Raw genomic sequence first — 26,378 nt, 5'->3', positions numbered from 1 at the left:
GAGACAACTGTGGAGGGAAGGAAGGGAGGCAGTTTTGTCATCCCCACATCCGGTTTTGACTGGACGCCATGCAGGCTGAGATCAACTTCAGAGGCAGTCAGCTGGAATCCCTTAGCTTTATTTGCCCATTTATTGTGTTGTTATTTTGTTGTTGTTATTACTGGAAAAGGCAAGAGTAGAGCTATCAGGATGTCTTCCTTGAACATGCTGTCAACAAACCCCAGGATTTTATAAACCCTATGTGAAAAACCCGCTAAGAATCTCTTTTCTTCTTAGCATATTTTTTCACTTAGAGTTTACAAAAACATGTTTTGAAGAAAGCTTGAAAAGATCAGTGGAAAAAAATTCAGCACCAAATTTTCTCTGAAAATCAACTTGTCAAAAAAGACGTGATTAACGTCCATCCTGTAACTAGCGCATGAATGATCTTCCCCCTTTACGAATGTGCTTCAGCAAAACTTTAATCTTGACCCCTCCTTCTTTCCACTTTTAATAGTGGATGGGTGAAAAGGCAAGAGGAAAAACAAAGCAGCCGAAACACACCCAGACGCACACTTCTGCCAAGCATAGCCACCACGGTAAGCATTTTGAATTCAGCCAATTATGATCTGTGGATTATTAACACTACCTCATTTACTTCATCAGTGTAGACAATAGTAAACTGACTGTAGTGAAATTCGGAACCATAGAAACATGATTCTATTTTAATACAGGCCTATCGGGTAACCCACAGACTATGCTACATATGAATAAGAGAAAATAAGTTTATTCTTAATTACGTAATGTAATTCCAGTGGAATTCGGTAGGTGGCACAAAAGAGCCTTTTTGTTCTGTTTTGTTTTCAACACCAAATGTGGTTAACAGTGAAATAAATCTTAAAGGAAGTGCTTGAATTTCTTACAGACTGCCAAACGGAACAGACAAGCAGGTTGTCTTGGTAAGCAACATATTATTTTATTTTGTAAAAGAAAATAATCGTATAGCTAGTTATTAAGTACAGAAGTCTCAAAAATCTGTGTAAGTCCTGGGTGTTTTTCTAAGTGGGTTATATTTCTGATATGTACGTAGTTACTGTGTAGTTTGTACTGGCATTTGTGTATCAGTTCTGAGTCCTAAATCAGAGAAAGTCCCCATGCTGCTCTGGGAATAACACCTCGTGTGTGATTTGCTTACAAGAAATATTTTTGAGTTGGGAAATAAATATTTGGGTTACACACGTCTTCTGGTTTTCTTCCAGAGCAGCTGCTAGTTGTTGATTTTGACAGCATTTCTCTTCACCTCATCCCGTCATTAGTATTCTCTTCGCAGTGTTAAGGAAAATGAGATATAAGTCAGTTACTCCCGGAGGCAATGCTGCTGTTCAGCTCTTCTGTTTTTGTGGGCAGGTTTGTTTCAGTTTTTTTCTCTGGGGCCTTCCCACTAGCTAGTCCTTCTGTTTCTCAGGCCACTAACACAGTTCTGGGGAGCTAGACGTCAGGTGGAATCGCAGGTTTTGAAAATGTTTCCCAGGCTACACCCAATTTGGTCAAAAGACTTGAAAGTGAATGTGTTTTATAACAAACAAGGGTTCACAAAACCACGTAGAAAGCAAAGCAGAACAGTTCTTGAACCGTCTCAGATTCTTTTAACCTTTGGTTAATAGCTAGTTGGTCTTATGCAGAGAAGGCCCTTAGTAAATATTTACAGGACTAAACTTAATGAACCAGATAGATTGTATGGGTATTGTCCATTAAGACCAGTCAAAGCCTTGGTTTGATGCCTCCAAAGTCTCCAAAAGAAGACAAATTAAATGTATTGATTCTTTGTATCATATAATGTGAGGCTAAACCTATCATAATAATGAAAATTCACAGAGGCACACCTAGAGGCATTTTACACTTTCAAATTAAAGCATCCTTTTCTGCTCAGCTTATTTTTTGGATAGTAAAAGAGTTTAAAGATTCTAAAATAGATGAGGCTCAGTCATGGTCATTAAGGCTTTGATCAAAAAATGCTTTGGTCTAGGAAACCGACACATTGATTTTCATGGATTTAGCAAGTTTGGTATATAAAATTCAAAGATCCTGGAAGTACTAAAAATCAGTTATTCCTGTGTATAACATTTTGATTTCTTAATTATAGAAATAAGAATGGTTTCATAAACTGAGTACTTAAAATTAATGACTTTAAATGAAAGGGCAAGATAGAGGTTAGGCAAATAGAAGATATTTGAGTCAATTAATTTAGCTCGACATAAAACTGAAGCTATGCTTTCATTAAATGCTTGCGTTAGCGGTGGTGAATCCATACAGGTCTGTAGAAACTTGATTCTTGCCTCCTCAGTGGAAAGAATTTGTGTGAGGTGCATAAGGCAGAATGAGAGACCGAGGCAAGTTTTAGAGCAAGAGTGAGAGTGTCATGCCCAGGGCCAGGTTCCAGCCCGTACTGAGGTCTGAGGGGAAGGGGTGGATGAGCAGATAGCTGAAAGAACACTCAGGGGGCCGTAGGCAGGTGAAAGGTGATTTTATTCAGCAGCAGCTCTCATCAGCAGCTTATTTACAGTAGTTCTCTCCGACTGTCCGCCTTGTCCTGGCTGCTTAGTTCGGCAGCTTCCACACACAGCTGTGCGTCCAGCTCCCCTCAGTCCATCTGCAAAGGTGGACAGCTTTGGCTCTCTCTCTCTCTTTCTCTGGGTGCCAATGCACCTGTACAGTGTCAGCAGGGCAATTATACCATTTACGGACAATAGTGGCTTAGAGCCAAGGGATGAACCTTCCCTATGTTATGGCTATGATAAGCTTCTCTATGTTATGTCTACATGGCTATGATAAAAAATGAGTTATACACCTGCACTCTAAACTTGCTGAGTCACTCTGGATGTTTACCTCGGCCTATCCTTGACCAAAGCACAGCCATATTCCTTACAGAGTTTATTAAAAAGTTTTAGATCAGGAACGAAAGGAAGTAAATTATACTTGGGAGAGGGCCAAGTGGGCAACTTGAGAGATCCAAGTGCTCAGTTTAACCTGTGACTTGGGGCTTATTTGTTGGCAGACTTCTGGAGTCTTGTGTCTCTTCTCCCCTGATTCTTCCCTTGGGGTGGGCTGTCTGCATGTGCAGTGGCCTGCCAGCCCTTGGGAGGGGCTGCACGCACATTGTGTTTACTGAAGTTGCGCACATGCTCATTGGAGACATTTTTCCCTTGCCAGACAAGCCTTCCTAGAGGAAGGTCACATACCCGTTGAAGTCCACCATTTTGCCTCTTGGTATGCATGCTCAAGCCTGCTTGCCCAACTCCTGAGAGTTTATCAGGAGGCTGCTAACCACCAGCTTCAGGTGTGTTTTCTATCTATTAGGAGACTGACTTTCCCTGGTGCTGAGTGCAAACAATTATTATTCTAGGGAGACTGTTTTTTTGGTTTTGTTTGTTTGTTTTTGAGACAGAGTCCAGCCCTGTTGCCCAGGCTGGAGTGCAATGGCATGATCTTGGCTCACTGCAACCTCTGCCTCCCGGGTTCAAGCAATTCTCCTGCCTCAGCTTCCCCAGTAGCTGAGATTACAGGCACCTGCCACCACGCCCGGCTAATTTTTGTATTTTCAGTAGAGATGGGGTTTCACCATGCTGGCCAGACTAGTCTCGAACTCCTGACCTCAGTTGATCTGCCTATCTCGGCCTCCTGAAGTGCTGGGATTACAGGCGTGAGCCGTGGCCCCCAGCTTAGAGAGACTGTTTAACAACTGCCTGATCATCACCTGATGGTCACCTGATATTCCTGGTTGGGAGGCCCCTCTCCTGTCCTGCTCATGTCTGCCTAAGTACCTACTCTAACACTTGGGAACAGGCAGTTATATAAATTTATGTATTTTTGTGACGATGGCTGTTGTTAAGGGAAAAAGGACAACTTTCATCTTGCGTGTGGTAGGTTCTGCGAGCCAAGCACTCGCACTCATGCACGGGGTCCTGTGTGCCCCTGATCACTTTTGCATACCACGCCTGACAGTGCTGATCACTGCTTCCATGAACTCTGGAGTTGGCTAGGAGGTGGAAAGAGCCCTGATCTGGATTCAGGCATAGGAATAAGCAGGGAACCCCACTGGGGCCTTAAGACCAGGCCACTTTTGCTTTGACCTAGCTTGTAACAGATAGCTCTGTTTTGAGATATTAGGCACTGCCCCAGGGTATTATTTTTATTCCCATTATTTTAGTCTGTTTAAATTGCCATAACAAAGTACCAGAATGGGTGGCTTATAAACAACAGACATTTACTTTTCACAGTTCTGGAGGGTGGAAGTCTAGGATCAGGGTGGTAGTGTTGGGTTCTGGCGAGGGCCCTCTTCTGGTTTGCAGATGCCCCCTTCTTGTATTTTCACATGGCAGAAAGACAGCCAGAGGCTCTCTGGGCTCCTTTTTATAAAGGTACTAATCTGACTCATAAAGGCTCTATTCTTATGACCTAATTACTTCACAATTTTCTCCTGCTAATACCATCACATTGGGGGTTAGGATTTCAACATAAGAATTTCACAGGGCACAAACATTCAAGCTATAACATCCATTGAAGTATTGCTCCTTGTGTGAGTAGCTCTTTAAGGAAGCTGGAGAGGAAGAATTGGGAAATTTCTGGGTCTTTCAGCCAAATACAATTAATGTCATAAAAACACCACCTTGACTTTTAACATGAATGTTAATGTCTGCATCATCTTCCTTGCTCAGGGTCTTCATGAACACTAATGGGGGTACCAGGCCCTCTTCCTCATTAGAAGAAATCAGGATAACAAAGGCATATTGGGCACCTCTACAAAAGGGTAAGTCCAAGGAAGGCTCTAAAACCCAGATAAGTTTGCATGTCTAAACTGGGGAGCTTTTGTAACTGAGGGTTGTTTCTAGAAGCTAAATTATTTAGGTTCTCTGTGCTCATTGAGATATGGGAGGGGATATGTGAAGAGGAATTTGGTGCTTTGCTGATACTGATGCCTTGCTTGTCTAATGGTTCTAGGGGATTTTGAGTTAGTTCCTTGTGAGAACTGGGTAGCTGTGTAATCACGGCTGAAAGGGTCTCTGGAGGTGAGGACTGCACACTCTAGAGTTCATCCCAACACAGCTCCCTCTGTTCTCATACGCCACTGGAATGCTGACCACAAAAATGTTGTCTTAGCTAGAGCAGTTTGAATACTGGTACAATAGGCATAACCTAGAACAATGCCTACCACTGCATAGAGAAGAAATACATATTTGATGAATGAATGAAAAAAGTATTCTGAATAAGAGAGAGGAGGAAACAACTCCCTTTCTCAAAACCTCCCAGTGTTAGCCACCCTCTCATCATTTTTGGAATAGAATCCCAACTCCTTGCAATGATCAACAAAGCCTGAGTGGTCTTGGCCCTAATTCCTCTCCTCTTCCCTAACTCCATGCTAACACTGACCTTCCCATTCCTTCTCAGACAAGCCAAGCTCAATTCCATCTCAGGTCCTTTATACTTGCCTTTTCTTTAGCCAGAAATGCCGTAGGTTACCAGATCTTCACATAGGTTACTCATTCACTTCATTCTGATTTCTACTCTAGTGTCATCATCTCAAAAAGGCCTTCTCTAACTCATTACTCAAAAATAGCCAACCCCAAGCACCTTCTCATACCTACAATTTACCCTGCTTTATTTTTCTCTACAGAACTTATCACTATAGGAACTTGAGTTTAGTCATTCATTTATTTTCTGTCTCCCCACTAGATAAAAACTCCTTGAGAATTCGGACTTTATCTTGTTCACTGCTCTATCTCCAGTTCTTAAAACATGGCCAGTAGGAGATCAATAAATACTGGTTGAATAAATAAATGGATGAATAAATGGATCTTCTGAGAGACCTTTTATCGTGATCTAATTACCTTTTGAGTAAGACCAAAGTTAGACCCAAACCGTGTATAGGTCATAAAGGGTAATAGAAGAGCAGTCCCAATACCACCATTTGGAACACCTCTTGAGAAAGTCATGGGGAGATACATGTCAAAGAGTGAAAGTACACCAGTTGAGTCTTAGCTGGAGTTCTAAATAATTTTGGGAAGCTTGAGGCCAGAGAACTTTCTATGAACCCACCTGTATTAGTTTCCTGAGGCTGCTGTAACAGATGATAATAAATGTGGTGGCTTTGCCCTCAACGTTCTGGAGAGCAGAAGTTGAAACTCAAGGCATCAGCAGGGCTGCCCTCACTCCAGAGCCTCCTCTAGTTTCTGGCGCCTGTTGCTGTTCCTTGCCTGGTAGCTGCTGCACTCCAGTCTCTGCCTCCACTGTCACGAGGCCTTCTCCTCTGTGTCTCAGTTGCCTCTTCTCTTGTCTCTTTGTCAAATATCCCTCTGCCTTTCTCTTAGATAAGCACTTGTCATTGGATTTATGGACCACCTGGATAATTTGGGATGATCTCCTCATCTCAAGATCCTTAACTTTATTATCTCTGCAAAGACCCCTTTTCTAAGGAAGGTAACGTTCATGGTTTCTGGGGATTAGGACATGGTTAAGATGTAGACATATCTTTTGGTGAGCCACCATTCAACCTATTACACCATCCATATTAAAACTTATTTGATTAGAGCTGGCATCATTATTTACCAATATATATACTTCTCTAGTTTTAGTCTGTGTAACCCAAAGAATGTAGCCTCCATTTAATGAGTCTGTAATAAAAAAAAAAGTTTAATGTCAGCCATGACTAATTTCGTGTATTTTAAAAATGTGTGTAATGTATTTCATCATTTCATGTATTTTTTTTCTAGAATCTGTGTCTGTATCAAGATGATCTGAAGAACAGCTTCTACTTTTAGGAATGTCTAGTGTTCCAAAATGACTAGCATCTTCCATTTTGCCATTATCTTCATGCTAATACTTCAGATCAGAATACAATTATCTGAAGAAAGTGAATTTTTAGTTGATAGGTCAAAAAACGGTCTCACCCATGTTCCTAAAGACCTATCCCAGAAAACAACAGTCTTAAATATATCTCAAAATTATATATCTGAGCTTTGGACTTCTGACATCTTATCACTGTCAAAGCTGAAGATTTTGATAATTTCTCATAATAGAATCCGGTATCTTGATATCAGTGTTTTCAAATTCAACCAGGAATTGGAATACTTGGATTTGTCCCACAACAAGTTGGCGAAGATTTCTTGCCACCCTACTGTGAACCTCAAGCACTTGGACCTGTCATTTAATGCGTTTGATGCCCTGCCTATATGCAAAGAGTTTGGCAATATGTCTCAACTAAAATTTCTGGGGTTGAGCACCACACACTTAGAAAAATCTAGTGTGCTGCCAATTGCTCATTTGAATATCAGCAAGGTCTTGCTGGTCTTAGGAGAGGCTTATGGGGAAAAAGAAGACCCTGAGGGCCTTCAAGACTTTAACACTGAGAGTCTGCACGTTGTGTTCCCCACAAACAAAGAATTCCATTTCATTTTAGATGTGTCAGTCAAGACTGTAGCAAATCTGGAACTATCTAATATCAAATGTGTGCTAGAAGATAACAAATGTTCTTACTTCCTAAATATTCTGGCAAAACTTCAAACAAATCCAAAGTTATCAAGTCTTACCTTAAACAACATTGAAACAACTTGGAATTCTTTCATTAGGATCCTCCAGCTGGTTTGGCATACAACCGTATGGTATTTCTCAATTTCAAACGTGAAGCTACAGGGTCAGCTGGACTTCAGAGATTTTAATTATTCTGGCACTTCCTTGAAGGCCTTGTCTATACACCAAGTTATCAGCGATGTGTTCAGTTTTCCACAAGGGGCTATCTACAAAATCTTTTCGAATATGAACATCAAAAATTTCACAGTGTCTGGTACACGCATGGTCCACATGCTTTGCCCATCCAAAATTAGCCCGTTCCTGCATTTGGATTTTTCCAATAATCTCTTAACAGACACGGTTTTTGAAAATTGTGGGCACCTTACTGAGTTGGTGACACTTATTTTACAAATGAATCAATTAAAAGAACTTTCAAAAATAGCTGAAATGACTACACAGATGAAGTCTCTGCAACAATTGGATATTAGCCAGAATTCTGTAAGCTATGATGAAAAGAAAGGAGATTGTTCTTGGACTAAAAGTTTATTAAGTTTAAATATGTCTTCAAATATACTTACTGACACTATTTTCAGATGTTTACCTCCCAGGATCAAGGTACTTGATCTTCACAGCAATAAAATAAACAGCATTCCTAAACAAGTCGTAAAACTGGAAGCTTTGCAAGAACTCAATGTTGCTTTCAATTCTTTAACCGACCTTCCTGGATGTGGCAGCTTTAGCAGCCTTTCTGTATTGATCATTGATCACAATTCAGTTTCCCACCCATCAGCTGATTTCTTCCAGAGCTGCCAGAAGATGAGGTCAATAAAAGCAGGGAACAATCCATTCCAATGTACCTGTGAGCTAAGAGAATTTGTCAAAAATATAGACCAAGTATCAAGTGAAGTGGTAGAGGGCTGGCCTGATACTTATAAGTGTGACTACCCAGAAAGTTATAGAGGAACCCTACTAAAGGATTTTCACTTGCCTGAATTATTCTGCAACATAACTCTGCTGATCATCACCATCGTTGCCACCATGCTGGTGTTGGCTGTGACTGTGACCTCCCTCTGCATCTACTTGGATCTGCCCTGGTATCTCAGGATGGTGTGCCAGTGGACCCAGACCCGGCGCAGGGCCAGGAACATACCCTTAGAAGAACTCCAAAGAAATCTCCAGTTTCATGCATTTATTTCATATAGTGGGCACGATTCTTTCTGGGTGAAGAATGAATTATTACCAAACCTAGAGAAAGAAGGTATGCAGATTTGCCTTCATGAGAGAAACTTTGTTCCTGGCAAGAGCATTGTGGAAAATATCATCAGCTGCATTGAGAAGAGTTACAAGTCCATCTTTGTTTTGTCTCCCAACTTTGTCCAGAGTGAGTGGTGCCATTATGAACTCTACTTTGCCCATCACAATCTCTTTCATGAAGGATCTAATAACCTAATCCTGATCTTGCTGGAACCCATTCCACAGTACTCCATTCCTAGCAGTTATCACAAGCTCAAAAGTCTCATGGCCAGGAGGACTTATTTGGAATGGCCCAAGGAAAAGAGCAAACGTGGGCTTTTTTGGGCTAACCTAAGGGCAGCCATTAATATTAAGCTGACAGAGCAAGCAAAGAAATAGATTACACATCAAGCGAAAAATATTCCTCCTGTTGATGTTGCTGCTTTTGGAAGTTCCAACAATGACTTTATTTTGCATCAACATAAATGTAAACACAATTGTGAGTGTATGATATAGGTAAAAATATATACTTTCGGGCCCCAGTTCACCATTTATATGTGGTATTAAAAATTAATGAAATGATATAACTTTGATTTAAACAGTTCTGACACATAAGGGATCTACTTGTTTCTTTGCTATAACTGAGTTCTGAATTTGTCATGAAGTCAAGGGAAGCACCTGTTTTTCTTCAGTGATGTGTGTTCTAGTGTATCATGGTCAATATTGGAAAACGCCATGACTTTTATGAGTATAGCTGGGTTTGTATAGCAGATTTCTACAGCTTTTGATGCTTTCCTCATTTCCATGGTGCATTCAACTCAACTTATTGATGGCTGATAATTGATAATGCTGGAGACACTATGCCTGAAGGTTCCCCCCCAACCCCCCACCATCATGCCCACACAAAGAGTAGTTCAGAAGTGCTGGAAATTGTCCTTGGAAACAGCCCTCAACCAATGTCAGAAAGAGCTGGTGGATAAATACCCCAACTTTCTCACTCATTTTTTGAGATAAATCTGGGGTATACTTTGCATTCTCCCTGAGTTCCCCAGCAGGATAAAATTCTGGTTGTCCACAGTAGAAATGGCTTGATTAAGTATTCTCGATTGGCTTCCTTCCCATTTTTTTCTCACTTACTTATTCCTCTATGTGTATTCCATGGGATCACCTCTGTGATAAACTACTTGCCACTGAATATTTGTCTCAGAGGCTGCTTATGAGGGAGCCCAGACCAAGAAGGTGTTCCACCGCACTCCAGATGGAAATTCTGAGTCTGGTTTTCCATGGCTGGAGATCTCGCTGAGATTCTGGTTGTATGAACTAACATGCACTAGAGCCTTTGCTCTTTTGATTAGAAGGAAGAATATAGTTGATATACAGTGCTTCTATATATAGCATCTGTCTCTTTGGGGAACTATTAAAGTAGAGCATGAGCAGATGGGGCAGTCTAAGGAATGGATATATCTGATGCTTTTCATACCCATCAAACATCCTGTCAGTCTACCTTTTTACTCCAGCAGCCAGCTCTGGGCAGGTGTAGTCTTGACAAGAACCTTATCATAACTACACCATGTATCTTTCGCTTTATGCCCCGTGACTTCACTGATACCACCGCATGGGATGCTTGTAGAAGCCTGTTCAACCATTCTGATACATGCACAAACCTGGAAGCATGAGGGAGATCACTACGGGATGGGAGGCGTTATATACATGCTCCTTTCTTCTATTCTTGGGTTAAAAAATGAGGTATAATCGATACCTTTTCTCAAACAATCCCCAGTGGCATTGAGGTTTACTTACCCACAGGGTAACCAGCTCAGTAACTTGCTTTTGCATTGACTTTCCATTCTTCCTTGGTCACTCTTCTCATTCGCATCACTCTTGAGCCCTGAGATCGCTGCTCCAAACAAGCAACCTTCCCTTAACTCAAGGAGTCTAGAAAAAATAAATAAAATAAAAAGCAACAAAAAACAAAAAGCCTACAAATGACCAGCACACAAAGCTCTCGTCTCAGTCTCTACTTTTTTGAGTGGGAAGGAACCCAACTAACACATACATATACTATTAGCTTCTTGGCCTAAAGAACTTACAGTCAATCAGAGAACACTACACATATCCAAATAACTAAAATAAAAATCAATGAAACAAAGCTATAAAATGGAAGTTCAGAGGTTGCTTAAATTGAGTGAAAAAAATCTTCTTAGAAATGATTTTTTTTTTCCATTAGGTCTTGAAGGAAGACTTTAACTTTGGATTTTTCAATGTGTAATGATGAAGAATGGAAAGGCCATTCTAAGCAGAAAGATAAAGAGAGCAAAGGCAGGAATACCCGGGCCTATTCTTAGACTGGTATCCCAGTTTGACTGGACCGTGAGGTTAATGAAAAACAACAGTAGGATAGGAGTGTGGAAAGTTATATTAAGACTATATTGTCAAGGATCTTGAAAGTCAAACCACGGAGTTAGACCTTGGGGATATAGGAAAGTCATTATTTAAACTTCTTTGAAGCATAATAGTGGGAGGCAAATTCAAACCATGAAATGTATGCTAAAAATAGGAGAACTATTTTTCCGTAATGGAATTGCAAAAATTTTAAGAACTGGATTTTCCCATTTTCTCTAGGATGATTGCACTTTCTGTATTGAACTTCAAGATTTCATAACCAAGTTTCAACTACTCAGCAAGCAGTTATGTATTCATTTTCAAGGTCTATTTTAACAAAGCCTATTTTAACAAGCTGGGTGGCCTAAACAACTGAAATTTATTCCCATAGTTCTGGAGGCTGAAAGTCCAAAATGAAGGTGTTGGCGGGGTTGGCTGATTTTGAGAGGAGAGAGGGAAGGATCCATCCCTACTGTGGACCACCCAGTCTCTTTTCTTAACTCATAGATGGCTGTCTTCTCTCTGTCTCTTCACATCGTCTTCCCTCTATGCCTGTCTGTCTCTGTGTCCAAAATTCTTCTTCTTTTTTTTTTTTTTTTAACAAGGACACCAATTACATTGGATTAGGGCCCACTCTAATGACCTCATTTTAACTAAGTACATCTCCCAACAACCTTATTTCCAAGGAAGGTCTAATTCTGAGGTTCTGGGGTTCACGACTTCAACATATGAATTTTCGGAGACACAATTCAACTTGTTACACCCTGTAAATCTGAAAAAGAATTCTCTGAAAGGAACATAAAGTCACTTAGAGTTTATTTAATAAACTCAAAATTTTTAGATGTTAGATCAGTCCTATACATAAATAGCTGATCTCATAAGTGGTTTTAAGGATGCTGGCGGGAGGTTGAAATTGTATTGGTGGAGTCTTCTGCCAAAGAATTCAAAGTTGGAAGATGAAGAATTCAGGCCAAAGTATGGATAGATATCAATGAAAATAAGAGAGATTTCACAGATAAATGAGAGGAAGTATTACAGAATGAGTAAATATGCAAGCCCTTAATCAAGTCTGGGTTTCAATTCTAGCTCTGTCATGTATTTGCAGATGATCTTGGACAAGTTACTTGAACTTTCTAAGCATAGATTTCATTATTTGTAAAATAGAGTAGCTAGCCGAGACCTTTAGATTTCCAAGTATAAATTAAAAGACTGGTCAAATATGTCTCCCAAACTACAGTTTTCACATAGCGAGCTTTCCAAGTGGTACTGTTGAAGCCCTTTCCCTAGGACCTAGGTCAGAGGGAGCACACCCCACCCATCCTTCTTGAGGGTAAATGAAACTCATAATATGCCAAAACCTCTCTCCAAAATGCTCTTCTAATGTATAACTCCTCTCAGTCTCTCCAGTCCCCTTTATTGGCTAGAGGTAGTTAGCAAAGGTCACAAAACCAGTTATCTAGTCTCACACCTCACTTGGGGGACCTCCACCAAAATTGAGACTAACTTAGTTCCATTTTATCAGCCTGCTATACTAGCAAGACTGCAGTGGGATGGGCATTTCATATGGCAATAATAGGAAGGCAAAGTAACTTGGAGATATATATATATATATATATATATCCAAATATATATATCATTTGAAAACACTCATGCTCTTTGATCTGTCAATTCCACTTTTAGGAATTTATCCTAAGGAAATAAGTTGAAATGTGAACAAATATTTATTTATAAGTATGTTAACTGTAGGGTCATTAGCAACCATGGAAAATTTGAGACACTCCAAATTTCTAACAATGGAGGAATGTGTTTAGTGACATATTGTACAACCATTTAATATAATGTATAGGATTAAGATGGTAATTTTTATGTTATGTCTTTTTCACTATAATTTTTAAAAAAATGTGTAAGGCCTGGTGTGGTGGCACAGTTTCTTAATCCCAGCAACTCAGGAGACTGAGGCAGGAGGATCACTTGAGCCCAGGCGTTCGAGGCTGCAGTGAGCTATGCTTATAATACAACATAAATAAAAAGCATAGGATACAAAAGTATATGTACGCTATGATTTCAATGAGGTTAAAATATGCATAGAAAATGGTCTAGATGAAATATGAAAGAATTATCACTGCTTGCCTACAACTGGTGTTTGTTTTTGTTTTTATACTTTTCTGTACTTGAAAAATTTACAACAAACAAATAAGGAAATGGGGCTTAGAAGACCAAAAATAGGTCTCTCCCAGTGGAACAGCAGAGAATAAATAAATGTTATAAAGCTAGGCTTTGTAAACCAGCATGCTGGGATTAAATCCTGGCTTAATTTCTCTGTAGAAGAGAAAAGAGAGGGCACAAATCCTCTGTCCATAGATGAATTCCTTAACCCTTCCTAGCCTCCTTTTTCTCATCTATAAAATGGGTATAATACTGTACCTCTCTCATATGGTTGTTTTAGAAATTGGTGGTACAATGTGTGTAACTGACTTATCTCAGGGTCGTGGCTATTCACTCTAGAGGTGGCAGACACAGTGGGGAGGAGAAGCATCTCGGACCTCCACCTGAATTTTGCTTCTTCCACCTTCTTCTAGTGACTTTGGGTGGTTATGTACTCCTTCTCTGCTTTATTATTGTGGAGATGTAAAATGAGAGTAATGGAAATACCTGTCTCATACTATTGTTATGAGGATTAAATAAGTTAATACATATAATGTCTATAGAATAGTTCCTGGCATTAAGCAAAAGCTCAATAAATGTTAGAGTTATTATTATGTCATTACCATCATTCTTCTTGTCCTTATTATCTTATACCAACAAATATGGAACTGGAGCTGAAGTGCTGATCACGTTTCATCTAGACTATCCTGGGCTTTCTAAGATGAAATAAAATCAGAAAAGAGACAAAAGTTACAGAAAAACTGGGAACAGCTCCATGTTAAACAAACAAATGAACAAATGAGGCAAACAAAACAACTAAAAATGGCAAATGGGGAAATAAGAAATTGGGAAGTAAACTGTTAGCAAATGTCATAGATAAAATTCATATATATCAAGAACTAATAGAATAAAATAGAAAAGCACTAAGATCTCCATTGATATGTGGGCAATAAGCATGGTCAGCTCAAAACAGGATCCAGTTAGAAAACAAACTTATGAAAAATTTCAACCTCATTAATGCAGCCCAAGTGTCCCCAAGGCTTCTCATTTTTTGGGTTACCACTTCCTTTTCATTTTAAGTAAAATGACTCAAGTCCCCAACCCTTATGTTTACAAGAAAACAGTTCCTCCTGAGGATTTCAGAGAAGAGCTGGACTTCCTGGCTGACTCTCACATTCTCTTCTTCTGAACTGCTTCTTCTGGTAGCTCCCTGTCACTTTGGACCAGCTTGCACTGCCCTCCTTGGCTGTTCTGGAACTGTGTGATGGACTTCATCCTACTAGGACACAGTCACTTCTTGAATTCCCCAGATAAACATCCACCCATGTGAGTGACAAGCCTTAATAAAAATTAATTGTCAAAATTAATCAACAAGGTCCCAAACAAGATTGAGAGCCAGGGGACAGAAGTGTCACCGGTAATGATATAGTCACAGGCAGACCTACGAGGATGTTCATCTTTCCTCTAAGACAACTTGAAGTTACAGATGCTTCTTAGAACTTAAAAAGTTTGATAGCCCCTTACCCCAAAAAATAGAAACATTGGAAAATATGTTAAAGAAATTCCTATGAAATTAGAACAAAATGACTAATTTTGCAAGAGAAAAAATAAGTAAGAGCCTAAGTCTGGGAAGTCCACATCCATCTAATAGGTGTTCCAGAATCAGAAAAAGAGATGAGGTGAAGACATTATTAAAAAAAAAAATAAGACAGAGAAATCCCACTGAAGGACATGAATCTCCTAAAAGTATCCAGCAAAACGAACAGTTCAAAGACCCAAACCAAGGCACTTTCTCTTGAAATTTTAGACCATCAGGAACAACAATAGTAAAAGCATCCAGAGAGAGAGAAAGAAAAAAGAAACCAGGTTACGTACAAAGAATCAGAAATCAGAATAGCCATGCATCTCTCAGTACAATGCTAGAAGCTAGAAGATAATAGAAGAATACCTTCAAAATTGTATAGAAAAATCATTTGCAACTTATAACTTTATATCCAGCCAAACAATCAATCAAATATGAGGCATGACATTCCAGTTCTCCCTCCAAATTAACCATCAATGCATTCTTTTGGGAAGCTACTGGATGATGAGTTCCACTATAACAGATAAAAACCAAGAAAGAAGATGCTGTGCATTCCAAGAAACAAGAGATCTAACACAGCAGAGAGGAGCAACAACTTTCCAGGATAGCAACAACTCAAAGTCAGAGGATGTCAGCTCTGCAGAAATGCAGTGCATACTGGAGCAAAATGGCAGACAGTAATTTGAGAGAGGTGATTGTTTATTTGATAGATTTCATTATATTACATTTTTTGACTGGAGAGCTATTTGGGAATGTGAGGAAAATTATCATAGAAGCATTGAAAACTAACAAAACAAAATACAAGGCAATTATTAACTACAAGAAAACCAAAAAGTATAATCATAGATTGTAATCATAGTGTATAATGTAGCTTTTAGTGAGGCCCAACATTACATAGGTCATAATAATGTAAACACTGAACATCAATTTAACCAAAAGTAAGAGTTCATATATAAATCTCTGCCAAGATATTGCTCTTTTAAAAAGTAAACCATTGAGGCCTGGTGCAGTGGCTCATGCCTGTACTCCCAGCACTTTGGGAGGCTGAGGTAGGTGGATCACCTGAGGTCAAGAGTTCAAGACCAACCTGGGCAACATGGTGAAACCCTGGCTCTACTAAAAATACAAAAATTAGCCAGGTGTGGTGGTGCACTCCTGTAATCCCAGCTACTTGGGAGGCTGAGGCACGAGAATCGCTTGAACCTGGGAGGCAAAGATCACATCGTTGCACTCCAACCTGGGCAGCAGAGCGAGACTCCAGCTAAAAAAAAAAAAAAAAAAAAGAAGAAAAAAGTAAACCATTGAGTTAGATAAATGCTTTCTTTTTAAAATCAGATATAAATGATACCAGCTGCTGCAGTGTTCTGGTAAATGTTTATCAACAGATTCACAGAAAAAGAAAATGCTTTGACAAATTATTAACGTTTTCTTCATTACTTTTGTAAGTCTAGAAAATTAACAAAACAATAACTAAAGTCCTAATTTATAGTGTTTGCCAATTTTATGGTGTAAATACTCCTACCACGGTTGATTTCAGGGTATCAACATGACATCTCTGAAGGTGGAGTTGGAAAGAGAAGTGCAGTATACCATTCATTGTAAAGTGTTTCCACCATACAGATACAGTAGACATAAATAACTCCCAGAACATCATGATGGTAAATATACAGTCAAATAATTAGGAAGTGATGAGTTCTGAATAATTGCTACTTTTGTTTTAAATATAGCTTTATTTATTTATTTATTTATTTATTTATTTATTTATTTATTTTAGAGATAGAGTCTTGCTGTGCCACTTGTGCTGGAGTACAGTGGCACAATCAGCTCACTGTAACCTCAAACTCCTGGGCTCCAGAGATCCTCTTGCCTCAGCCTCCCGAGTAGCTAGGAATATGGGCATGCCACTACACCTGGCTCATTTAAAAAAAAATTTTGTAGAGATGGAGTCTTGCTATGTTGCCCAGGCTGGCCTTGAACTCCTGGCTTCAAAGGATCCTCCTGCCTTGGCTTCCCAAAGTACTGGGATTACATACATGAGTCACTGCACTTGGCCCTAAATATAGTTTATTTAAATGCAGGTATATATAGTTTCATTTTTAATAATGATTATTTTTAACAACTGGCTCACAAAATTCTTGAAAATTAAAAATTGGCTCTTATGAGCTGGTATAAGCTGACTCTAGCAGAGCCCTGGATGTATTGAAATATATCTTAGTAAGCATGATTCAGTGTATAATTTTTCATATTCAGTGCAAGCAACAATGGCATGTGGCTTGGATGCAAACAAGGAAATCCAGGGGAATTCCTCAAGCTGACATGTCTTTTTGGATATTTGTTATATGATTAAGTCTTGGAATTCTGCCTAAGAGCAACGCTAAGCAACTAATTAATAAAGTTATAATAATACCTAGACCTGGATGAGAAATCCAGACTTTCCTCTTTTTGTCTGTACTCTTTTCTCTTTACTGCTCCCTTGTTTAGCCTTGTATTTTATTTTCTCCCTTCCTTTTCTCTCCATTTCTCTCTTGTTCTTTGCCTTCCATCCTAATTTTCTCTATTTGTGTTTCCCTCATTCTTTCTCGTTTTTGCTTTTTCCTTTTGATCCTCTCCTCCCAGTTCTTTTCTCTTCCATTTCTCTCTTTTTCTCTTTAATTTTTCTTTAATATTTATTTGTCCTCCTTTTCTCCCCCATGTCACCTCTAATAGATACACATATTCCTTCCCTGTCCCTAAAGCCTTTGGGATAATTTCTGAGGACATGGGTTCTAAGTGATGGCTCTTACAACAGGACCATTCCCAGAGTGAGAGGGGAAGTGGGAGCGGGAGTCAGGGGGTAGCCCATGGGGAAATGAGAGATGAGAAATATCAATATTTGGTATCATTAGGGAAAGTTTTGTGGGTGTATTAGAGTTCAAGTTTGTTGGCTCGTTGTAGGACTGTCATTTATTAACCTAAGGCTCTAGTCCTGTTTGTCTAATATTGTAACCACTAACCGTATGTGGCTATTGAATGCTTGAAATGTGACAAGCCTGAATTGAAATGTGCTGTAAGTGTAAAACACACACCAAATTTCAAAGACATTATATAAAAAAAAGAATGTCAAATATCTTGCTAGTAATTTTTTATATTGAGTACTTGTGAAATAATATTTTAAAGTGGTGAATTATATAAAATATATTATTAAAATTAATTTCACCTTTTTTTGTCTTTTTAATGTGGTTACCAAATCTCTCCAAAGTCTTTCAGGTTCCTAGCACATATCTAGGATCATTTTATTTTATTCTTTTTCTTTTTTTTTTTTTTGAGACAGAGCTTTGCTCATGTTGCCCAGGCTGGAGTGCAGTGGCGTGATCTTGGTTCACTGCAACCTCTGCCTCCCAGCTTCAAGCAATTCTGCTGCCTCAGCTTCCCGAGTAGCTGGGATTACAGATGCATGCCACAATGCCTGGCTAATTTTTTGTATTTTCAGTAGAGACAGGGTTTCACCATGTTGGCCAGGCTGGTCTCAAACTCCTGCCCTGAGGTGATCCACCCACCTCAGCATCCCAAAGTGCAGGGATTACAGGCATGAGCCACTGTGCCCGGCCAGGATCGTTTTATTTGTTTGAACTAAAATGTTCTCCCCTCCTTATACTCAAATGTAGTGAATGAATGACAAATGATTTACATTTTCTAACCATGTGAGAATTTTACTACTTTTCATTTATTTTTCAGAAATAGGATTCAGAAAAAAAAAAAAAAGTTGTTACTATTTTCATTTACTGATACCAGTAATTAAAGTAAAGGGATTTCCCCAACTAACACATGCTCCACACTAGACCCTGAACCACCCACAGTGCCCTTAGGGAGAATGCAAGCCCAGGCCCTTCCTTCTACCCGGGAGCAGCTCTAGGTCATGTGACTTTCCTACCTGCCTGGATCAGGGACCAAGGCCCTCTTAAAGGCAAGAACTATAAAAATAGACTGGGTGCGGTGGCTCATGCCTGTAATCTCAGCACTTTGGGAGGCCGAGGTGAGTGAATCACCTGAGGTCAGGAGTTCAAGACCAGCCTGGCCAAGATGGCAAACCCCCTCTCTACTAAAAACACAAAACTTAGTCAAGCATGGTGGCACACGACTTTAATCCCAGCTATTTGGGAGGCTGAGGCAGGAGAATCACTTGAACCCAGGAGGAGGAGGTTGCAGTGAGCTGAGATCATGCCACTGCACTCCAGCCTTGGCAGCAGAGCAAGACTCTGTCTCAAAATAATAATAAAAATAAAATAAGCTAGCCACCTGTAAGGTGGTCATGAATCCTCTGCCCAATAGAGACACTCCATCTTGCACAGTGAGGCAAAGTTCTGATCAGATTTCCCATCTTGGGGGAAGTATTCTCAGAGCGGGCCTCAGCCCTGACTGTAAGCCATGAGCCTGGGAAAAGGCTGTAGGAAGACACATGTAGAAGCAAAGGCAGCAATAAAGAGAATTGGGGAATAGAAAGAGAAGCAGATTGAGGAAGAGTCAAAGAGAAGTCAAGTCATAGCTAAAGTGGAGAGCAGCCCAACAAGACAGCCTGACCACCACAGCTGCTCTGGGAGCCCCCAGAAGCCACTGCTCCAGGTCTCTACAGGGCCTGGCTGTGCTGCTGTGTTTCCTTACAGCCTCCAGTGTCTTTAAAATCAATCTCCATCCCCTTGTGGTAACTCAAGGCTCTCTGTTCATTGCAACTTGTATGAAGGCAGAATCATAGCCGGCCCACGTCTGGTATCAGAGGAAGACATAGGAGGGAAATGTGTGTTTGTGTGTTTGTGTGTGTGTGTGTGTGTGCGCATGCATGCATGCACGTGTGTAGGGGCGGGGGAAGTTTTTTAAAAGGAATAAAAATATTACATGTCAAAGTTATCAGCACATATGGTTCTGAGCATACTATTCTTGGTTGCTAGTTGTGAATACGGATTTAAACGTTTTAGAAATCTCAGGTGAAGGCAGAGAGAGTATTACACAGCCTATTGGGCATGAAAAATTTGTGGGCTTTGGAACTAGACTTACTTAGTTTTGAATCTTGGCTCCCTCCCCTATTGGATGATGACCTTGTGCAAGTTTTTTGTTCTCTCTCAACCAATTTTTCCATCTGACGAATGGGAATAAAGTATATGTCCTTAACAATATTAACTTTAAATGTAAATGGACTAAATGCTCCAATTAAAAGACACAGACTGGCAAATTGGATAAAGACTCAAGACCCATCAGTGTGCTGTATTCAGGAAACCCATCTCACGTGCAGAGACACACATAGGCTCAAAATAAAAGGATGGAGGAAGATCTACCAAGCAAATGGAAAACAAAAAAAGGCAGGGGTTGCAATCCTAGTCTCTGATAAAACAGACTTTAAGCCAACAAAGATCAAAAGAGACAAAGAAGGCCATTACATAATGGTAAAGGGATTAATTCAACAAGAAGAGCTAACTATCCTAAATATATATGCACCCAATACAGGAGCACCCAGATTCATAAAGCAAGTCCTGAGTGACCTACAAAGAGACTTAGACTCCCACACGTTAATAATGGGAGACTTTAACACCCCACTGTCAACATTAGACAGATCAACGAAACAGAAAATCAACAAGGATACACAGGAATTGAACTCAGCTCTGCACCAAGCAGACCTAATAGACATCTACAAAACTCTCCACCCCAAATCAACAGAATATACATTTTTTTCAGCACCACACCACACCTATTCCAAAATTGACCATATACTTGGAAGTAAAGCTCTCCTCAATACATGTAAAAGAACAGAAATTATAACAAACTATCTCTCAGATCACAGTGCAATCAAGCTAGAACTCAGGATTAAGAATCTCACTCAAAACCGCTCAACTACGTGGAAACTGAACAACCTGCTCCTGAATGACTACTGGGTACATAACGAAATGAAGGCAGAAATAAAGATGTTCTTTGAAACCAACGAGAACCAAGACCCAACATACCAGAATCTCTGGGATGCATTCAAAGCAGTGTGTAGAGGGAAATTTATAGCACTAAATGCCCACAAGAGAAAGCAGGAAAGATCCAAAATTGACACCCTAACATCACAATTAAAAGAACTAGAAAAGCAAGAGCAAACACATTCAAAAGCTAGCAGAAGGCAAGAAATAACTAAAATCAGAGCAGAACTGAAGGAAATAGAGACACAAAAAACCCTTCAAAAAATAAATGAATCCAGGAGCTGGTTTTTTGAAAGGATCAACAAAATTGATAGACCGCTAGCAAGATTAATAAAGAAGAAAAGAGAGAAGAATCAAATAGATGCAATAAAAAATGATAAAGGGGATATCACCACTGATCCCACAGAAATACAAACTACCATCAGAGAATATTACAAACACCTCTATGCAAATAAACTAGAAAATCTAGAAGAAATGGATAAATTCCTCAACACATACACCCTCCCAAGACTAAACCAGGAAGAAGTTGAATCTCTGAATAGACCAATAACAGGAGCTGAAATTGTGGCAATAATCAATAGCTTACCAACCAAAAAAAGTCCAGGACCAGATGGGTTCACAGCCGAATTCTACCAGAGGTACAAGGAGGAGCTGGTACCATTCCTTCTGAAACTATTCCAATCAATAGAAAAAGAGGGAATCCTCCCTAACTCATTTTATGAGGCCAGCATCATCCTGATACCAAAGCCTGGCAGAGACACAACAAAAAAAGAGAATTTTAGACCAATATCCTTGATGAACATTGATGCAAAAATCCTCAATAAAATACTGGCAAACAGAATCCAGCAGCACATCAAAAAGCTTATCCACCATGATCAAGTGGGCTTCATCCCTGGGATGCAAGGCTGGTTCAATATACGCAAATCAATAAATGTAATCCAGCATATAAACAGAACCAAAGTCAAAAACCACATGATTATCTCAATAGATGCAGAAAAGGCCTTTGACAAAATTCAACAACCCTTCATGCTAAAAACTCTCAATAAATTGGGTATTGATGGGTCGTATCTCAAAATAATAAGAGCTATTTATGACAAACCCACAGCCAATATCATACTGAATGGGCAAAAACTGGAAGCATTCCCTTTGAAAACTGACACAAGACAGGGATACCCTCTCTCACCACTTCTATTCAACATAGGGTTGGAAGTTCTGGCCAGGGAAATTAGGCAAGAGAAGGAAATCAAGGGTATTCAATTAGGAAAAGAGGAAGTCAAATTGTCCCTGTTTGCAGATGACATGATAGTGTATCTAGAAAACCCCATTGTCTCAGCCCAAAATCTCCTTAAGCTGATAAGCAACTTCAGCAAAGTCTCAGGATACAAAATCAATGTACAAAAATCACAGCATTCTTATACATCAATAACAGACAAACAGAGAGCCAAATCATGAGTGAACTCCCATTCACAATTGCTTCAAAGAGAATAAAATACCTAGGAATCCAACTTACAAGGGATGTGAAGGACCTCTTCAAGGAGAACTACAAACCACTGCTCAAGGAAATAAAAGAGAATACAAACAAATGGAAGAACATTCCATGCTCATGGGTAGGAAGAATCAATATCATGAAAATGGCCATCCTTCCCAAGGTAATTTACAGATTCAATGCCATCCCCATCAAGTTACCAATGACTTTCTTCACAGAATTGGAAAAAACTACTTTAAAGTTCATATGGAACCAAAAAAGAGCCCGCATCGCCAAGTCAATCCTAAGCCAAAAGAACAAAGCTGGAGGCATCACGCTACCTGACTTCAAGCTATACTACAAGGCTACAGTAACCAAAACAGCATGGTACTGGTACCAAAACAGAGATATAGATCAATGGAACAGAACAGAGCCGTCAGAAATAATGCCACATATCTACAACTATCTGATCTTTGACAAACCTGACAAAAACAAGAAATGGGGAAAGGATTCCCTATTTAATAAATGGTGCTGGGGAAACTGGCTAGCCATATGTAGAAAGCTGAAACTGGATCCCTTCCTTACACCTTATACAAAAATCAATTCAAGATGGATTAAAGACTTAAATGTTAGACCTAAAACCATAAAAACCCCAGAAGAAAACCTAGGCAATACCATTCAGGACATAGGCATGGGCAAGGACTTCATGTCTAAAACACCAAAAGCAATGGCAACAAAAGCCAAAATTGACAAATGGGATCTAATTAAACTAAAGAGCTTCTGCACAGCAAAGGAAACTACCATCAGAGTGAACAGGCAACCTACAAAATGGGAGAAAATTTTCGCAACCTACTCATCTGACAAAGGGCTAATATCCAGAATCTACAATGAACTCCAACAAATTTACAAGAAAAAAACAAACAACCCCATCAAAAAGTGGGCGAAGGACATGAACAGACACTTCTCAAAAGAAGACATTTATGCAGCCAAAAAACACATGAAAAAATGCTCACCATCACTGGCCATCAGAGAAATGCAAATCAAAACCACAATGAGATACCATCTCACACCAGTTAGAATGGCAATCATTAAAAAGTCAGGAAACAACAGGTGCTGGAGAGGATGTGGAGAAATAGGAACACTTTTACACTGTTGGTGGGACTGTAAACTAGTTCAACCCTTGTGGAAGTCAGTGTGGCGATTCCTCAGGGATCTAGAACTAGAAATTCCATTCGACCCAGCCATCCCATTACTGGGTATATACCCAAAGGACTATAAATCATGCTGCTATAAAGACACATGCACACGTATGTTTATTGCGGCATTATTCACAATAGCAAAGACTTGGAACCAACCCAAATGTCCAACAATGATAGACTGGATTAAGAAAATGTGGCACATATACACCATGGAATACTATGCAGCCATAAAAAATGATGAGTTCACGTCCTTTGTAGGGACATGGATGAAATTGGAAATCATCATTCTCAGTAAACTATCGCAACAACAAAAAACCAAACACCGCATATTCTCACTCATAGGTGGGAATTGAACAATGAGAACACATGGACACAGGAAGGGGAACATCACACTTCGGGGACTGTTGTGGGGTGGGGGGAGGGGGGAGGGATAGCATTGGGAGATATACCTAATGCTAGATGACGAGTTGGTGGGTGCAGCGCACCAGCATGGCACATGTATACATATGTAACTAACCTGCACGTTGCGCACATGTACCATAGAGCCTAAAGTATAATAATAATAATAATAATAATAATAATAATAATAATAAAAGTATATGTCCTATGTAGTTTGTGGTGATGATTAGCCAATATCTTGTGTGCAATACTATCTGCACTTAGGAAGTAAATGCAAGCTTGATGATGATTAGATGGCATAAACGACAACTCTGCTTGGCTCAACTTGTTTTTGGTAAACAAATGTAAAAACACTTAAAGAAAACTTCTCCGTTTTCTGACAATAAAGTAAACATGTTGGTCTCTGGGAAAAGGAAGAATATGTCTTTGGACAACAAAAACCCCAAGTGATTATTTTTCCTTGAGAGGGCAATATACAATGTGAGTGTGCTGATCATAGTAGTTTGAGAATTTCTGAAATGAAAAAGATTTTAGAGCTTAGTTCATCCAACAGGCTGGGAATACCCTCTCCAACATTCCTGACAGGTGTACAGCCAGCACCTGTCTTCCTACATCTGTGTAATATAGACATGTTTGTATATGTTTAGGTGAGCAGCAGAGCTGGTTTTGTTTTGCTGTTGTTTTTCTTTTTACAGTTATTTATATTTTGTGTGATTTTCCCCTGCAATATATGTGGAAATACATGGACTACATTTTAAATTTAAAAACCCCAATATGATAGTTAAAAAATGTATTTTAAGAACCCACCCACTCCCCAGTTTTATAAGACATAAATCTATTATAATCATTCATGTTTAAATTGATCATTCCTCCTGTGGACAAATCCATCTGGAAATTTTCTTCTTTACTCGTGATCTCCAGCAGTCACCTAAATCTTAAGTCAAGTATGAAAAAAACCTCAAAAATGTTGCTTTAAAAATTGATCTGTACTTTGCAATCTACATTTTAAAAAATACCATGCTTGTTTTATCACTTCACTTCAAGACAAGCCCTCTAGATCAGAGGTCTCCAATCTTTTTGGCACCAGGACCAATTTCATGGAAGACAGTTTTTCCACAGACCGGGTTTGGAGATTGGGGAGAGATGGTTTCAGGATGATTCAAGCACATTACATTTATTGTACACTTTATTTCTATTATTATGACGTTGTAATATATAATAAAATAATTATACAACTCACCATAATGTAGAATCAGTGGAAGCCCTGAGCCTATTTTCCTGCAACTAGATGGTCCCATCTGACATGATGGGAAGCAGTGACACATCATCACACATTAGATTCTCATAAGGAACACGCAACCTAGATCCCTCCCATATGCATCTCACAGTAGGGTCCGCGCTCCTATGAAAATCTAATGCTGCCACTGATATGACAGGAGGTGGAGCTTAGGTGGTAATGCAAGTGGTGGGGAGCAGCTGTAAATACAGATGAAGCTTCATTTGCTTACCCACCACTCACCTCCTGCTATGTGGCTCGGTTCCTAACAGGCCATGAACTGGTACCTGTCTGTGGCCCAGGGGTTGGGGACCCCTGCTCTAGATAACTGCTTTCTACCCTCTTCCTGCCTGATTGCTGAAATTATGGAGTCACCATTCCTACTCCTGCCCGTCATCACATGACTGCCCCACCCAACTGATGAAAGGGATAACCGACCTGCACCTTGAAGAAAAGCATCATCAAAGTGCTCTAAGCTGCTGTGGAAAACCAGTATGGTGGTTCTGCAAAAAATTAAACAGAATGGTCATATGATCCATGAGTTCCACTTCTAGGTATAGACTCAAAAGAATGTTAAGTACCAACTTAAATAGATATTTGTGCACCACGTTCCTAGCAGCATTATTCACAAGAGCCAAAAGGTGAAAACCACCCAAATGTCCATTGATGGATGAATGAATGAACAAAATGTGGGACATACATACAACAGAATAGTATTCAGCCTTAAAAAAGGAAGGAAAGATTCTATTATTCTATGTAATAATAATAGAAATGATATGGATGAACCTTGAAGACATTATGCTCAATGAAATAAGCCAGTCACAAAAAACCAAATATGGTATAATTCCACGGACATGAGGTACCTAGAGTAGTCAAATTCACACAGACAGAAAATAGAATTATAGTTTCCAGGGTCTGAGGGGAGGGGAAAATGGGAAATGATTGTTTAATGGCATAGAATTTCAGTTTGGGATGATGAAAAATTTCTGGAGATGGGCAGTGGTGGTGGTTGCACAACAGTGTGAATGTACTTGATTAAAGCCACTAAATTGTACTTTTAAAAATGCTTAAGGTCGGGCACGGTGGTTCACACTGTAATGCTAGCACTTTGGGAGGCTGAGACAGGCAGATCACTTGAGCTCAGGAGTTCGCATCAGCCTGGGCAACTGGCGAAACTCCGTCTCTACAAAAAATACAAAAAACTTAGCCAGGCCAGTTGGTGAGCGCC

At 39.6% G+C, this 26,378-nt stretch overlaps 1 protein-coding gene across 2 annotated transcripts; it reads left to right on the top strand.

Annotated features, from left to right (window-relative positions):
• The first annotated feature begins 133 nt into the window (after positions 1-133).
• Positions 134-10,776, top strand: TLR1 (toll like receptor 1). 2 transcript variants are annotated; one of them, XM_063723376.1, is made up of 4 exons: positions 134-578; positions 905-938; positions 4,695-4,786; positions 6,747-10,776. In XM_063723376.1, the coding sequence occupies exon 4, from the start codon at positions 6,814-6,816 to the stop codon at positions 9,172-9,174; it is 2,361 nt and encodes a 786-aa protein (XP_063579446.1). In that variant the 5' UTR covers positions 134-578; positions 905-938; positions 4,695-4,786; positions 6,747-6,813; the 3' UTR covers positions 9,175-10,776. The 2 variants fall into 2 exon arrangements, with proteins under 2 accessions (XP_063579446.1, XP_054409799.1); XM_054553824.2 differs by having other exon boundaries at positions 134-938.
• Positions 10,777-26,378: the final 15,602 nt, after the last annotated feature.

Source organism: Pongo abelii, chromosome 3, assembly GCF_028885655.2.
Source record: "Pongo abelii isolate AG06213 chromosome 3, NHGRI_mPonAbe1-v2.0_pri, whole genome shotgun sequence".
Classification (NCBI taxonomy): domain Eukaryota; kingdom Metazoa; phylum Chordata; class Mammalia; order Primates; family Hominidae; genus Pongo; species Pongo abelii.
This window is presented reverse-complemented; position numbering and strand designations above follow the sequence as displayed.

Bases quoted from the DNA above. Each gene is read 5' to 3' on its own strand.
- TLR1 (XM_063723376.1), top strand. From the start codon at position 6,814: ATGACTAGCATCTTCCATTTTGCCATTATCTTCATGCTAATACTTCAG.